Source organism: Hyaena hyaena, unplaced genomic scaffold (genome assembly GCF_003009895.1).
Source record: "Hyaena hyaena isolate Hyena2069 unplaced genomic scaffold, ASM300989v1 scaffold_138, whole genome shotgun sequence".
NCBI classification, from domain to species: Eukaryota; Metazoa; Chordata; class Mammalia; order Carnivora; family Hyaenidae; genus Hyaena; species Hyaena hyaena.
In genome coordinates, this window is record NW_024080770.1 from 2488890 (window position 1) to 2506218 (window position 17329).

Below are 17329 nucleotides of genomic sequence, written 5' to 3' on the forward strand. Positions count from 1 at the left end.
GAGAAGAGTGGTCTGCATGTGAAATAAGGGAGGACTAAAAAAACAACCACGAGATTAGCAGTGTCACAGCTATTGTTAACCTTGAGGAAAACAGTTGATTAGAGTGGTGGGGGAAGAGGCCAGATTTCAGTGACCTGAACACATTGGAAGGGAGGAAGAGGAGACAGTGAATATATAAAATTCTTTGAAGGAGCTTAGCTTTTGAAAGTGGGAAGGCAGAGAAAACGATAAGTAATGAGTGTGAGTTGAAGGAAGTTGTCCCATGTTTCATTTTTTGTTTTGTTTTTTTTAACTTGGCTTGAGCAAGTTTGTTTAGTTACAAGTTTAAATAATGGTAGGATCTGCAGAGAGGGAACGGGTTAATACTGGATTTAGTAAAGTGCACAACTATTGGTATGCAGCTCAGATAACTTGTACACACGTATATATCTGTGAAACTACCACTCAGATCAACATACAGAACACTCGAGAGGGCACTTCACAGCTCCCTGGCAGGCCTCTCTGTTCTGACCAGTGAATACAGATGAAGATTATTCTCAATAAGGCTGGAGGGCTTGGGATCTAGAGCATAGGAGGAGAGAGTAGTGGGAGGACTAGATTACCCTTCCTTTTTGATTAGAGGGTTGAAGGAAAGGATAGATGGAACTATAAATACATTTTGCTGAATTCGAAAGTGAGCTCAGCTCTGATGGCTTCCCTATTCTTGGTAAGATAGGAGGCAAGATCTAATCAACTTAATGGATGAGGGTGGCAGAAGAGATTTGATTGAAAGTGAAAAAGATTAGAAATTCCACTGAGTCCTGACAGCATTTTCCATGACAGCCTGTTTTACTAGCATTCTTATATGTTAATGCTGTTTTTGAGACAATAGTTTCCATAAACCTGTGAGAACTTATGTAAAATTTTTAGTTTAACTTTGTGTATAAATTGACAGCTAAAAATTAGGGCCATAAATTATAGATAAGAAATTTATTAAAATTAACCCGTTACAAAAGCACACTTGGTCTGATTTTAAAGATTAAATGAATGGACCTTTTCTTGAAAAGGTAGAAAGTTTAAAGAAAAAGTTTGTAGGTAAAGAAGGAAGCTAGTGTTTGAATGCCAGTATTCATACCTGTCAGTGATCCTTGCCTTGAGACCAGCATTTAAATTAGGTATATTGTTGAGCATTCTGCTTTATGTTGAATAATTCCTTGAGGTCTATTGTTTTCTTCATTTTTAGTGCTGTGGCTTAGCTATTTTAAACTTAGCCTTAAACTAGATTTACAAGATATTTTATCAGTGGTTCCTTTTGTTATGTTTTAGAACACCATTATATAGTTATTACATAGCTGTGATAGAACTAATGAGTGAGTTTAGCAAGGTTGCAGGATATAAGATCAATATACAAAGACAAATGTTCACAGTTTTATCACAGCCAAAAACAGGAAACAACTCAAATGTCCATCAGCAGGCAAACATATAAACAAATTGTGTTACATCTATACAATGTAATATTACTCAGCAGTAAAAGGGAGAAGAGATGAAACTACAAATCACCTATATGTGTTACCAGTTGAAAAACAGTATTTAGAGAAAGTTTTCTATTTCTCTTAGAGAGCTTAAGAAGACTGATAAGAACAGAAAAAACTAATCAAAACAAAAATTAATGATTAACTATAGGAAAATAACAGGTTTGCAAGAAAGGAAATGTAATTATCAGAACAGTATGTGATTTAGATGTGAAGTATTTATTTACATAGCCATAATATAAACATTAAATATAATTAAACCAAAAAATTTGAAATAGCAGTGCTGATAGAATAAGAAGATGCAGTAAAATAGAGTTAAATGTTGATTTTTCTATAACAGAAAGCCAATAGATCACGTCTAAAATTGAAACATTCAAGAAATAATAGTATAAATACATGATTTAGAAATATAGAAGATGGGGGTGTCTGGGCGTTAAGCATCTGACTTGATCTCAGGGTTACGAGTTCAAGCCCCTGCATTGGGCTCCATGCTGGGTGTGAAGCCTACTTAAAAAAAAAAAAGAAAGAAAGGGAACATAGAAGAAACAACTAAGAATGGCAAGTTACTATCAGAAGAGGAAATCAGGGCATAATGAGTGATGGAATTGTCCATCATAAGCCATATAGAATGCTGTTTGTTTTTGTAATCTGTTTTTGTGTATTTAACTTGGATGAAATCAATATTTTTTTTTTTTGAGAGAGAGAGAGAAAGAGAGCACACAACAGGCACAGGTTGGGGAGGACAGAGGGAGAGGGAGAGAGTGAATCCCAAGCAGACTCCCTCCCCAGCAAAGAGCCAGATGCAGGGCTCCATCTCACTAACTGTGAGATCATGATCTGAGCCAAAATCAAGAGTCAAGGTGCCTTTTTAAAATTTCATTTTTACAGGCGCCTGGGTGACTCAGTTGATTGAGCATCTATCTGACTCTTGATTTCAGCTCAGGTCATAATCTCACAGTTCAGGAGATTGAACCCCATGTTGGGCTCTGCACTGACAGCTCGCCTGCTTGGGATTCTCTCTCACGCTCTCTTTGCTGCTCCCCTGCTCATGAACTTTCTTTCTCTCAATATAAATAAATGAACATTTTTTCTAAAAGGTGCCTTTGTCTTTCATTAGTGATAGTGACTGTTAATTTGTAGAAAATGCCTCAGCTTAGGGCACCTGGATAGCTTAGTTGTTAAGCATCTGACTTCAGCTCAGGTAATCTCACAGTTTGTGAGTTCAAGTCCCACATCGATTGAGCTTGAGCCCCGCTTTGGGTAAAAACATAAGCCCTGGGTGAACCCCACTCTCTCTCTTTCTCTGTTTGCCCTTTGTGGAATTCTCTTCCTCTTTGCCCCATCCTCACTTGCGCCCTTTCTCCAAAAAAGAAAAGAAAATGCCTCAACTCTTTAGTTACATGGGCTTAATTTTGAAAATGAGGCCATTGTACAATAGTCTGCATCTCTTTCCTTTGCAAATGTGTGACATTCTAACCATTGTTAACCCTTCTTTTTGTTTCCATAGGTTGATGAAAAAACGGTAGGAGAACCTGGTTGGCTTTATGGTAGTTTTCAAGGAAATTTTGGCTGGTTTCCTTGCAACTATGTAGAAAAAATGCCATCAGGTGAAAAATCTGTGTCTCCTAAGAAGGCCTTACTTCCCCCTACAGTATCAGTATCTGCTACCTCAACTTCTTCTGAGTAAGTTTTTAGCTAATAGTGCAGTGTATTTAGTTCTGCCAATGTATTTGTGTCAGCCTGCTACTTAATCATATTATAATCTGTGCTGGACTCTCCAAGAGTACCTTTTGTTCCAGATTTCATACTGAAATTTAATAAATTAAAATGTAAGTCAGTACTTTGTTCATGAATCCTTTTTTCCAAAATTGTGTTTAAACACAATGTGAATTATGTATAAGTTGATAAATTTTTAATACTTCACTAGATTTTAAATGATTAAATGTATTTACATCAAAGTGTTGTACTTACAGATCACTTTCTTCAAATCAACCAGCGTCAGTGACTGATTATCAAAATGTATCTTTTACAAACCTAACTGTTAATACATCATGGCAGAAAAAATCAGCTTTTACTCGTACTGTGTCCCCTGGATCTATATCACCGATTCATGGACAGGTGTGTATCTTTAATTTTTCTCTGCTTTATTCTTTGACATTGTTCCTGTTCATATAAATTAGAAAGAAAACTTTTGTACAGAGGCATCATTTACTCATTTAACCAGAGTTTATAGTATTTGATTTCTGTTCTTGTCGTTCACGTGTGATGTGATATAAAGAAATTATTTTTATTACCTAGAAGTTTCTCAACAATTAATTTGCATAGCATCCACTTGCTAACAGCAAGGGTTTCTAAGCTCAAGATGTCATCTTTATAAATCTGGCTATGTTATTCTTAATTTGTAGTTACTGTAAGAAGATATTTGGGCTTGGTGGTTTTGGGGTTTTTATTCGTAAGAAAGTCATTTGTGTGGGAACTGTGTTATATATGTTTAGCCTCTGCTTTATATATAACCATTGCAGGCATTGTTACATTAATATTACTGAAAGGAAACCACAGACTTTGTCAAAACAGAGTCCTACAAATTTCACCTTCACTCAGAAAACTGTTTATTGCATGGCCATAGGTTCTTTATGTGCTAGAAATTTAATGGAAAAAAAAAATCCCTGCCATTAAGAAGCCATAATCTAATGAGACAGACATAGAAATAAATAATTTTGAAGTATGTGAAGGTAATAAAGATATTCCACAAAATCTTGAGGAGTATACAGCTGAGAGAGATCTCATTCACTCTGTGAGAATTGGAACAGGGTTCACAAAAGGCCAGGTATTTGAGCAGGACCTTTGAAGATAGGCAGGATTTTAGCAAACAGAGAAGGAAAGTTATTCCTGTGAAAAAAATGATTTGGGGAAAGTCAGTGAAGTATGGTAACACAAAGAGTTTCCAGGGCAAGAATTATTTATAGTGTGGCTAGAGTACAGGATTCTTGGAGAAAGGGTCAAGAAGTAAAGCTAGAGGTTGAGGTTCATTTGTGAAGTGTTTAATACCATGCCTAGCAGTTTGGCAGTGGGCAGCCCCTGAAGGTTTCCAAGAGGTGTATATATTGTACCAGCTTAACTCAGCAGTAGTACAGGGGCCGATTGGTGGAAGCAAGGAAAGGAAGGAGACCAAGCAAGGAAGGATGCCACGGTAGCTAATTCCGAGAGATGCTGAGGTAAACCAGTGCCACAGTGCAGAAAACGTATAGAAGAGGAGATGGATTTAAAAGAGTGTGAGGAATTGACATAAAATTGGCAATCCACTGAAATGTCGAGAGTAAGGGAGAAGTTGGAGTTACAGAAGCCTCTTCAAGGTCCTTAAGAGTAACTAGAAGGATGATGATGGCGTCTTGGGTGAGCATTGCTAGAGGAATGGGTTCTGTGGGCTCTAAAAATGATGCCTCACGTGTGCAACTTAGGTATCTGGTTTAGAGACAACTGGGTGCGAAGGCCCAATGAGTAGTCTGACTTACAGGTCTGGAGCCCAGGAGATAAAGTTACAATTAAGGTAGATTAGAAAAGAAATAGACATAAGGAGCGCTTCTGGAAGGGCAAAGGTGTTAATGACGTCAGCACTGTTCAGTGATAGGGGAAAAACTTTTTTAACAGAAGGCTACTTAAATGGTTGTCTGTCCTATATAATTGTAAATCATGCGGTAGATAAAAGTTATCTTAAGGCACCACCATACCAAACTGGTTTCTGAACAGTAAGCAAGTTATATAGTAGGAAACAAAAATCGTGGTTGCCTTTTTTTTTTTTTTAATTTTGTGGTTTTGTATTCACAGGGGCAAGTTGTAGAAAACCTAAAGGCGCAGGCCCTTTGTTCTTGGACTGCAAAGAAAGATAACCACTTGAACTTTTCAAAACATGATATTATTACTGTCTTGGAACAGCAAGAAAATTGGTGGTTTGGGGAGGTGCATGGAGGAAGAGGATGGTTTCCAAAATCTTACGTCAAAATCCTCCCTGGGAGTGAAGTCAGGCGGGAAGAGTAAGCATTTTGTGTTTATGTGAGATGTGGATGTTGGTGTTTTCACTAATGAACCAGCCAAAGAACAACTGGCTGTACCATAAAGTAAAACATTTATGCAGGGGGATTCCCAGAGTGGGGGAAAAAAAAAAGTGTACTTCACATATTTGTACTGGTTTTAGAATATCTTTTATTCTAGTTATTTCAGATGCCTAAAGTCTTCAAAGTGCTTAACATTTTAGATCTGTTGGTTTCTTTGTGTCATCAGGTCAGCTAGAGAGTTACTTTTCATTGCCTTTGGAACACTTCTCCTTTGTTGTTTACTGTGCATTGTCACTATTAAAATAAATCTTTGCTGATGACGCCCCCATTGCCAAAGTGTAGGGCATCATTTCTGGGCCTCAGGAATTCCTTGAAGATCAGACCTCTGTCTTCCTGTACATAACAGACTGGGTTATAGTTCTTTATTGTCTTACCTAGATCATAAGGTCTAGGAGGGCAGGATCCATGCCTTTTTTTATTTTTCAGTTTTTTTTCCTGCCTGGTATAATCTTAATGCATAGTAACTTCTCAGTCATAGTAGTTTAGTGAATAAGGAGAGGATTCAGTGAATGAACAATCAGAGCAGTCCATTTTCAAATGAATAACAAGTAAAAACTAAATAAGGCCTTTGGCCTTTATTTCCCAGTCTGTAGAGGAGTGCAATCTCCAGACATCTTTAAGGTGTTTAAGAAGTAAGTACAAAAGTAACGATGGGCAGCTACCTCCCTGTGTTTTATACTGAAATTGACCCAAATAGACAAGTGATCTGAGTGAATGAAAAGAGACAGGTCTTTGGAAATCAAGAGGCTTGAGTTCTGATTCTGTTATTTTTGTCAGGCTATGTGGAATAACCTATTTTCCTTCAGTTTCCCAATTGATGGGATAAAAAGAGTAAATTAATCTTTAAAAACATTTTCAGTGCTGAGATTCTGTGTATGAATTTTTAGTTCCAGTGCAGAAATGTACTCTTCTGCATGACACAGAATTTTAGATTTAGAAGCATGTAAGTGATAATAGTTCAGAGCTGATAGGTGTATGTTGGCACTGTGCTGGGCCCTTACAGGGATTATCTTAAGTGCCATAACATTTTACAAAGAAGGAAACTTACAGCGTAAAGGCAGTAAGTTTAAATGTCCTTCCCCCCAACTTGTTTAATTATTGATCTTTTCTAACACATAAGGCATGTAATTTGAAAACCTGCAGAAATGGAGAGATCATACCCTACACAAGGTGGTGGTGTGTTCAGTTGTGGGTATGAGTTATAGTAAGGGTCCATCCTGAGAACTGACTTACTGTATCATTTCCTCAAGGCTCTCGGGAAGCCTGGGTGCATCCTACAGATAGATGTCTAGTTCTTAAATATGACAGTCTTCCAGATTTTTTCCATTTCCTGGGTTAAATTGGAAATTAAAGCTTTACCTGTTCTGAAATATAAAAGATAATGTTCTGTTGATTTTCTATATTCAAATAGTGTGCTCTAAACAAATACTAAGATTTACATACTGTCCTTCTTCTCCCTGTATGAAGCCAAGCTCCCTCTGTGCTTTACCAAATAACTGTCCCTTTACCAAAACACTGGTGACTTTTACATTCCTTTAGAAAGGCAAAATATCTCAATAAGCCATGTTGAAAGTACTTTAATATATTAAAAAAAATTTAGAAGTCTGTAACTAGGCCATTCTTAGTCCCCTACAATTTTTTGTATGAGAATATTTCTAGCCTTTTTACTGAGACAGTATTTAAATTCATCTTAGAAAGTCCTAAAGGAATGTACTCCAAACACCTGCTGTGTCACCTTACTTGGTTTTGCTTGTTGATAGCTTTTTGTTTCCTTGTTGTTTCTTCTTATCTGTTTGTGTATTTATTTGGCAGACCAGAAGCTTTGTATGCAGCTATAAACAAGAAACCTACCTCTGCAGCCTACGCAGTTGGAGAGGGTGAGCTTTTGGCAATTTGTAAATTCTATGAGAGTTAGATTAGCTATTGACTAATTATCTGACTTCCTTCAGTTGTTAGGCTCACTGTTTCTGTGTCTTCAGTGTTAAAGTGAGTTTAGAAAAACCTGTCCTTTGTTTATGTCACATGAATATTGAGAATATAGAAAAAAAATAGGGCATTTTTAGAAAATCAGTATATAAACATTCAACATAAACTCGGTAAATAAGATCATAAATAAAATGTTGCAATGAGATAGCATGAAGGTTTTTATTTTCTTATAATATATCTGTGTTATAGATATTTAGGATATAAGGCAATTTTAGTACATCTAGTTGTTTACAAATTGCATTTTAATTACAGTGGATCTATATATCATTAAGTAGGATTTGATATCAAGCTATACTTTATCATAATTATTACAAAAAAAATTTTGTGGGCTCTTTAGGTTGTTTGACTAATAACTTATTTTTTATTTCGAAGCACTAGAAAATGAAAGATTGTCTACCCTCATTTCAGGCATTTTTATTTAACAGTTACATAGCTTTATAAATAGTGTCGTAAAATTAGTTTCAGTGGAATAATTTTATGTTTATATTATTGTTCAAGAAAAGCAGCTTAATGGTAAATTAAACCACTTATTCAGGTTCTACTGTGTGAAAGGTTTTATGCTAGAGCCTGAAAGATACAGAATGAATAAAACACAGTCCCCCAAGTCCTCACAGGAGACTGGGGAGGAGAGGCACACCATTGTAGTAAATTCTGTAGTGAGTGAACACAACTTTGTTTTAAATAAGATATAAAGACCCACGGACATGGCAGTATTGAATCATCTTAAGCAAGGAGTAGGGTTTTGCATAGTGACCAGGGAAGAAACAGCTCTTGTAGATAGAGGGAGAGTCGTGAGCCGGAGCATGGCTAGGAATGGTCAGGGAACTCAGGTCCCCAGCAAGGCTGCACTAACAGGTTCACGGTAGAGTGAGTGCTGTGGGATGAGCCTGGGATGGTCGTGACGAGTATTTTGGGAAGGACCTTGCTTATTACAGCATACCTAAATGTTGCATGCATTTTTGGTTTTGTTAAATGTCATAAACTGAGTAACACTGAGAATGAACAAGAAACAGGTTGTAGTTAATGTTCCCGGTCATCTCTAGGATGTACGGATGAAATTCCAGGTTGACAAATAAAAATAACGATAAAAGAAAGACTAAAAACCAGTTCATCGACTGTTTGTTCTAAGTAGTAGTAATAACAGGGACAGAAACCAAAGCCAACTAACATGTAGATCTTTCCTTGAGGCCATTTGTTAACAATGTTTTTTGAGCATCTATTTGCCAAGCACTGTGCTAGAAGCTGGGTCACTGTGGAGCTTGGCCTCTGGTACCGGTGCCAGCTGGATACTGGGCATTTTCATAACTGTATTTATATAAGAATTAAAGAGGAAAGAACATAGCATCTTAAAATACATTTTGTGTAAGGAAATTGAAAAATGCTTTTCATATCTTCACTTGTATCTATTTGTGTTTATGGATTATTCTCTGTGATAAAATGATGATACAGTTGGAAGAAGAAGAAACTCTGTGGTAAAGCCTTATGTTAAATAGTCTTTTTCTAAGAAATTTTTAAATAATTGCTTCCTTCCTTTTTCTGTTTTAAAATCTTTTTACATTAGGTTTCCATAAGTTATAAGGTCTTTTATAGTAATTTACATAGGATTTGGAGTTTAACATAATTTTTTTCCTTCTATACTCTTAGAACCAAAATTACTTTCCTTTTGCTTTGTTTCCAACAGAGTATATTGCACTTTATCCATATTCAAGTGTAGAACCTGGAGATTTGACTTTCACTGAAGGTGAAGAAATACTGGTGACCCAGAAGGATGGAGAATGGTGGACAGGAAGTATTGGAGATAGAACTGGAATTTTTCCATCAAATTATGTCAAACCAAAAGATCAAGAGGTAGAGTTATTTGATATAGAAACAAAACTATTCCAATCTTGCGTCTTGAGGTTCATACTTAAAGACTCATATATATGGGTTTGATCAGGATTTGGTTGTAAGGAAACTACTTAAGGTAGCACAACTTTATTATAGGGATCCTATTAGGTAAGAGAGACAGGATTTCATTAAATTTCTAAGAACAGGAGCCAAAGGTAGGGCTGGTCTCACAGTAACTAAAGCTAGGGATGATCCCAGATCCAGCCCAGCTTACAAGGGATCACCGTGAAGGAGTCTGTAAAATTTTACCTTAAGGCCCTGACACTAATGTGACTCACCCTACCTTATGGCTTCCTGCTGCTTTTCATCCTTCTACTAGCATAGTACAGTGCAACAGTTCTCAAACCTTTAGGTTTCTGGAACTTTTTACATTCTTAAAAAATTGGGGACTCTGGGGCGCCTGGGTGGCTTAGTCGGTTAAGCGTCCGACTTTCACTTGGGTCATGATCTCGTGGTTCGTGGGTTCGAGCCCCGCGTCGGGCTCTGCGCAGACTGCCAGCTCAGAGCCTGGAGCCAATTTCAGAGTCTGTGTCTCCCTCTCTCTCTGATCCTCCCCTGCTCATGCTGTCTCTCTCTCTCTCTCCTAGAAATAAATAAAAAATAAAAAAATAAAAAAGAATTAAGGTTCAAAACGTTTAAAAAAAAAAGAATTGGGGACTCTAAAAAGCTTTTTTAAATACATGGGTTATATATAGCTATATTTTCCATATTAGAAATTAAAACTGCGGTTTTAAGAATATTATTTTAAAGTAACCAAGTTAAACCCATTACATGGTTATATAAATAACTTGCTTCTTATGAAAAACAACAATATATTTTCAAACAAAAAAGTTTGGTGAATCACGCCAGTCAGAGTGGCTAAAATGAGCAAATCAGAGAACTCTAGATGCTGGCGAGGATGTGGAGAAACGGGCCCCCTCCTACACTGTTGGTGGGAATGTAAACTCGTACAGCCCCTCTGGAAAACAGTGTGGAGGTTCCTCAGGAAACTAACAATAGAACTCCCCTATGACCCAGCAATAGCACTGCTAGGAATTTACCCAAGGGATACAGAAATGCTGAGGCATAGGAGCACAGGTACCCCAATGTTCATAGCAGCACTCTCCACAATAGCTAAAACATGGAAAGAGCCTAAGTGTCCATCAACAGATGAATGGATCAAGAAGATGTGGTTTATCTATACCATGGAATACTACATGGCAATGAGAAACAATGAAATCTGGCCATGTGTAGCAACATGGATGGACCTTGAGGGTGTTATGCTGAGCGAAATAAGTCAGGCAGAGAAGGACAAATATCATATGTTTGCACGTATAGGAGGATTAGGAGGAACTTGACGGAGGAACAAGGGGGAGAAGAAGGGCGGAAATGGTGGGGGAAAGGGAGAGAGGCAAACCATGAGAGACTCTTGAATGCTGACAAAAACTGAGGACTGATGGATGTGGGGGGGAGGGGGGATGGGCATGGAGGAGGGCACTTGTGGGGATGAGCACTGGGTGTTATGTGGAAACTAATTTGACAATAAACTATTTGTAAAAAAAAAAAAAAAAAAAAAGTTTGGTGAAAAGAGGGGCATTGTTTTATATTCTACAGATCTCTTTAACGTCTAGCTTAACCTGAAGACGGGTAAATTCTCCTCTGTTTCTGTTTTCGGTCTGTTGTGATATGTTCTTTTGGTTGACGTATACAAAGAAAATTCAGCCTCACACAGATATGAGAGGAAACAGAAATACTTTTTTAATTTAAAAAAAAAATGTTTATTTTAGAGAGAGCATGAGCAGTGAGGCAGGGTGTGGGGAGAGAGGGGGCCAGAGGATCTGAGTAGGCTCTGTCTACACTGACAACACAGAGCCCGACATGGGGCTTAAGCTCACCAACCGTGAGATCCTGACCTGAGCTAATGTCGTACGCTTAACTGGCTGAGCCACCACCCAGGCGCCCTAACAGAAATATTTTAATAACATTTTTAGATATCTGTATATATTCTTTGATATTACCACACCAACACTTGATGAGTGTTAAATTGTTACAGGTTAGTTACACATGGAATCTAAACATATCAGTGAACATTTGTTACTGTTAAAATTGGACGGATTTTTTTTTTCTTTTACCCATGAATGATATAACATCATTCTTTGGTCATTTAGAAAATAGTAAATCACTGAGTTATGCAAATATTCCTAGTATTGACACATTTCATTATACAGTATCAAAAAGTTACATTTGTTAATGTCACCATTGATCTCATAGGAAGATCTTTAAATACTTTGAAACTGTCAAATTCATGGTGGTAGATCCAAGTTTTTCAAAATTTCAGGTTTCTCTTGAAATCTTGAATTTGATCGTTGACAACAAATCGTCAGCGGTTTTCCTTGATGTGACAAGAATACTTTATCTTTGAGAAAATGTCTGCTAAACCCCCAAGTCTGAGTAGCTTGTCATTCAGTTCTTTCAAGTAAAAATGTGCCATGAAAACCTAGTTTAGCTTGCAGTGTGATCACACAAGTGCTTCTCCTTGAGACTGCTGTCTTGGTACTTCAGTATATAGCAGAAGTGCCACAGGCATGCTTCTGTTTAGTCACATGAAATTTTTAAAAGATTGTATTTAAGGGCACCTGGCTGGCTCCATTGCTGGAGCGTGCCACTCTTGGATCTCTGGGTCTTGAGTTCGAGCTCCACATTGGATGTGGAACCTACTTTAAAAGTAAAATAAAAAAATTAAAAGATTATATTTCATTAAGATTTCATATTTTTACTCCTTGATCAAGGATATTTCTTTAATTATTAAAAAAATGTTTTTTGTTAATGTTTGTTATTTTTGAGAGACAGCGTGAGCAGGGGAGGGACAGAGAGAGGGAGACACAGAATCTGAAGCAGGCTCCAGGCTCCGAGCTGTCAGCACACAACCAGGAGATCATGACCTGAGCTGAAGTCGACGCTTAAACAACTGAGCCACCCAGGCGCCCCTTGATCAAGGGCATTCTTTTAATGCTTATTTATTTTTGAGAGAGAGAGACAGCGTGAGCGCGGAGGGACAGAGAGAGAGGGAGACACAGAAGCCAAAGCAGGCTCCAGGCTCTGAGCTGTCAGCACACAGCCTGACACGGGGCTCGAACCCACAGACTGCAAGATCATGACCTAAGCCAAAATCAGACGCTTAACCAACTGAGCCACCCAGATGCCCCTGATCAAGGACATTCTTGAGTGAAACCGTTTTGTTTGTTTTCCTGTGAGCATATGGCTGTGAGCAATACTAGGACTGCTAGTGTAATTTCGCACTCCTGCCATGATTCATGCTAAGGCAGCAGCAGTTTTACCCTCTGGTGTAAATGTCTACAACATACAAGAGACAAATGATGTCTTAATGTTGTTATGAAAAAAGTCTTTATCATCAGGACTCTTGGAAGGGGCTCAAGGACTGTCCCCAGGGATCCATCCACACACCATACATAACAGCCATGTAGGTTAACTTCTGACGCTAACACTTAGAGGCTAGGTGACCTTGTACAAGTTATTTTACCTTTCTGTACCTCAGTTTCATTCTTGTAAAATAGGGATAATTACAATACTTAAGAGTGTTATGAGAATTGAATGAATAAATATATGTGAAATTCTTAGACCACTGTCTGTTATGTCATAAGTACCCAGAAAATGTTAGGCCGTGACTCCCATCAGTTCCACTTCAATACTTGCACTATAATTGGGTTCACTAACAGAAAAAAAAATTGTCTGTTCCTTGCCTTTACTTGTTCAGATTCCTGAAAAGAAAGGTGGTTGGCCCAACTTGTGTGTGTGTGTGTGTGTGTGTGTGTGTAGTGTTTACTTATTTTTGAGAGAGACAGAGCACAAGCCGGGGAGGGGCAGAGAGAGAGGGAGACACAGGTTCCAAAGCAGGCTCCAGGCTCTGAGCTGTCAGCACAAAGCCTGATGCGGGGCTCGAACTCATGAGCTGTGAGGTCATGACCTGAGCCGAAGTTGGACACTTAACCTACTGAGACACCCAGGCGCCCCTGTCCTATTAAGTCAGACTGGGCTTATAGTTGCCACCCAGGGAATGGATTTTTTGTTGTTGTTGTTCTTATGTCAGGATCAGGGGGAACAGGCAAAAAAATTAAAAACATTGCCTCCTAGGTGGCGGAGGCAAAACTCACAAATGCCTTAAGATATATTGTATCTGGTGGGCATTGATGCTCACCTGATAAATGAGGTATCTGGCCCACATGTTCATGTTTGATATTCAGGTAAGATACAGAAAATGAGCTCATCTTGTTGAGTCCATGGATGCCAGCATCAGCCATTTGTAATTAATGGCTGTTTTTGTAGACCTTCACTTAAAGAAACAAGAACCCTGGGAATTAGAAATCTAATTCCTAATAACCTTTGTACTCTTACTTCTGGATTATTAGAAAATGATAAAACAGTATGTTTTTTCCTTACAGAGTTTTGGGAGTGCTAGCAAATCTGGAACATCAAACAAGAAACCTGGTATGTATAATAATGGAATTGAAAAAGTACTACAGTGTTTAATAGTCTTGAATTCATAGTTTCTTGCCTGTCTGCTTTTCAGAGATTGCTCAAGTAACTTCAGCATATGCAGCTTCTGGTTCTGAACAACTTAGCCTTGCACCTGGGCAGTTAATACTAATCCTAAAGAAAAATTCAAGTGGGTGGTGGCAAGGGGAATTACAGGTAATAACCTTTAAATAGTATTTATCAATTTTATTATACAAATAATGCATGCTCATTAAAAAATAAAATTAACAATTTTAGATCACCTGTAATCATACCACTTAGAGGTAATCAATATTACATTTTGGTGTATTATGTCTCCCTCTAGTTTCTTCCCTGCTCATTTTTAGCACAGCTGAATTGGTATTATAAGTAACGATATGAAGAATAATTTTCTCTACAGACATAATTGTTTTCCAATATCTGCTTTTATAAACCACAGATCACTGTCTTAAAGGAAAGCATAGCATCATCTTTGCCTGGGATAACCCCAGGCTTGCAGTGTATAGCCTCTATGTAGGAGAAGAATCGTGATCCAAGCTGTGTACTGAGAAAATGCTACTTATTGGATTTTCCCCACTGTAGTCTTACATGTTTGAAGCACCAGTGCAGGGAAAGGTAATGCAGGCATAAATGACCCTAGTGTTTTCCTAAAATGTTAACAGATATAGTTATTGCATATGTTTTGATACAGAAAGTTCTTTTCTCTTAAAAGTTCCTTACTGGAAACACTAAAAATAAAAAGCATTTTGAGATTAAAAGATGATGATAGATATAATAGCTACATTTTTATGTAAGTTTGATATACACTTGTAATATGGAGGATAAATACAGCTTCATTCTTGCAGATCAGTCTTACACAATTTCCTAAAGAATATTGGAAGTTCACAATTCAGTATCTTCTTGAGTAACTCCTTGAAATCCCACCTTCCTGATTTGCTCTGAAGATTGACCCAACAACATGGCAAATGTGGCTTTCCACAAAGTTTATTTGTGATCTCTATTATTAACAGAGCCCGTAGAGGTGTTCATGGTGCACAGGGCACAGTACCATTTTAAGTGTTGGCTTGATTACTTGGAGAACTCTGGAAGAGTCTTTTTAGCTTATAAATATTATTTGTGTGAAGTATGCAGAGTCCAGAAGACCTCCTCATAGACTTCTCTAACAGACTTCTGCAGACAGTATTTTCAGCACCACTTTGATAGGTATATTGAGCCTTCCAGTTGTTGAAGACAGACCTGGAAGGCCAGTGCAGAATTCCGGGATCCCCGAGACCACCCTAACTTCTGACACCAGCTCTAAGTTTGGAGGTCCCAGAGACCACTCTCAAGTTCAGTAATTAACTAGAAAGACTCATGAGACACTGAAAACTATTCTTCTCATAGTTACAGTTTATTACAGCAAAATAATTTAGATTATACTTAGACAAGGAAAGAGATGTATGGGACTGAGTTCAGGAGGGCTCCAGAAACAGAGATTTCATTGTCCTCTCCCAGTGGAGTCATGGACAGCATTAACTCCTGGCAACAATAAGCACTGAGTGTAGCCAAGCACAGAAGCTCATTTGAGCCTTGGTGTCCAGAGTTTTTACATCATAGACATGGTTCTGCCCTTAGGGCTAAACTTAGTCTCCAGTCCCCTTGGAAGCTGAGTTCATATTGTATGACCCAGAGCCCCACCATAAGTCACATTGTTAGACTGTCTGGCATGGTCAAGACCCCAGAGAAAATAAGACACTTACCAGTCAGGACATACCAGAGGTTTAGAGATTACCTCCCAGGAGCCAAAGGTAGAGTCTGGACCTCCCTTGGGACAGGGACAGCCATTTTTACTGCACAGCCATTTTTAGTTTATCTCTCAGTAATTATTTTTAATACCATCTTTCATATTCCTTTTGCTAATTTTACAGGCCAGAGGGAAAAAGCGACAGAAAGGATGGTTTCCTGCCAGCCATGTTAAGCTTTTGGGTCCAAGTAGTGATAGAACTACACCTGCCTTCCATCCTGGTATGAAAGTGGATTAACTTGTATTTCATCTTACAGAAGTTTTGTTGAAACTCAGCAACTTCTTAGATTAGGATGTGCTTTGAAAAATATTAAAAATTGGTTCTTTTCGTAACTCTGCCTGAAAGTAATGTTACAATGAGAACTTCCTTTTTAAAAAGATCTATATAGAAATAACCAACTGTTTAAGTGATACTTGATCCACTTCATTCCTTGAAATTTTTCAAAGTGGAATTGCTATGCTATCATACTTATTTAAAGTGAAGCAGTTAGGGTACGGGGGTGGCTCAGTTGGTTAAGTGTTCAACTCTTGATTTCAGCTCAGGTCATGATGTCACGGTTGTGAGATGAAGCCTTGTGTCAGGCTCCGGGCTAGGCAAGGAGCCTGCTTGGGATTCCCTCTCCCTCTACCACTCCCCCACTTGCACTCACTCTCTCTTTCTCACTCTCTCCAAAAAAAGGTAACTATTTAAAGTGAAACAGTTCACTTGGATTAACTTTAGTTCAGAAATTCTTGTTTTATTAAATGGGGAATGGAGGAAGGAGGGTGAGACAGAGCAGCTCAAGGGAAATTTTACCCTAATTTTAACATTTAATAGTAGAGTAATTTAAGTTCTGGGGAAGTTATAACATGTGATCTTTGTATTAATAATTTACTTTATTATTTTGTTATTTTTCTGGTAGTATGTCAAGTGATTGCTATGTATGACTATGTAGCAAATAACGAGGATGAGCTGAATTTCTCCAAGGGACAACTTATCAATGTTTTGAACAAAGATGATCCCGACTGGTGGCAAGGAGAAATCAACGGAGTGACTGGTCTCTTTCCTTCAAACTATGTTAAGATGACAACAGACTCCGATCCAAGTCAACAGTGTGAGTAATATCAAACTATTTGCCTCTCAACTAGTGCAAAAGCTTTAATAGACAGCCCTGCACTCCTTCTGTCCCGGAGTATATCTTAAATTCAGCACTCTTAGCAAGTGTGTATTAGGGATCAAAGCAATAAAATCCAAAAGGGAACTTTTCACAAAATCGAAATTTATACTACTTTCTTTTAGATACTTTTTTCTTAACTTTAGACCTTACTATTAGGCTTCATCTGAAAAGAATGTATAACTCTTTAACGGGTTCTTAGGTATAGGCAGTCCGTGCTTCAGCTTCCCATTACCACCATCGTTTTTTAGCCTCTAATTCTCTTTTCCTGCTTAATAATGAGTAGCCAGTGATTGCTGTGCTCACCTATTCAGATTCCCCTTTTAATGTACAGGTGCTGTTAATTTTGCAGCCTTCTAATTTATTACCCACATATTTACACAT

The 17329-nt window shown here is 37.9% G+C and overlaps 1 protein-coding gene across 1 annotated transcript in view; it reads left to right on the forward strand.

The window, feature by feature from the left end:
* ITSN2 (intersectin 2) overlaps window positions 1–17329 on the forward strand; it is a 111845-nt gene that overhangs the window by 51407 nt on the left and 43109 nt on the right. The window contains exons 18-26 of the mRNA XM_039238333.1: window positions 3019–3194; window positions 3485–3629; window positions 5337–5542; window positions 7436–7500; window positions 9291–9457; window positions 13936–13981; window positions 14064–14185; window positions 15916–16012; window positions 16694–16885. Of these exons, the coding sequence (XP_039094264.1) occupies window positions 3019–3194; window positions 3485–3629; window positions 5337–5542; window positions 7436–7500; window positions 9291–9457; window positions 13936–13981; window positions 14064–14185; window positions 15916–16012; window positions 16694–16885 (1216 nt within the window). The remainder of the gene's footprint in view (window positions 1–3018; window positions 3195–3484; window positions 3630–5336; window positions 5543–7435; window positions 7501–9290; window positions 9458–13935; window positions 13982–14063; window positions 14186–15915; window positions 16013–16693; window positions 16886–17329) is intronic.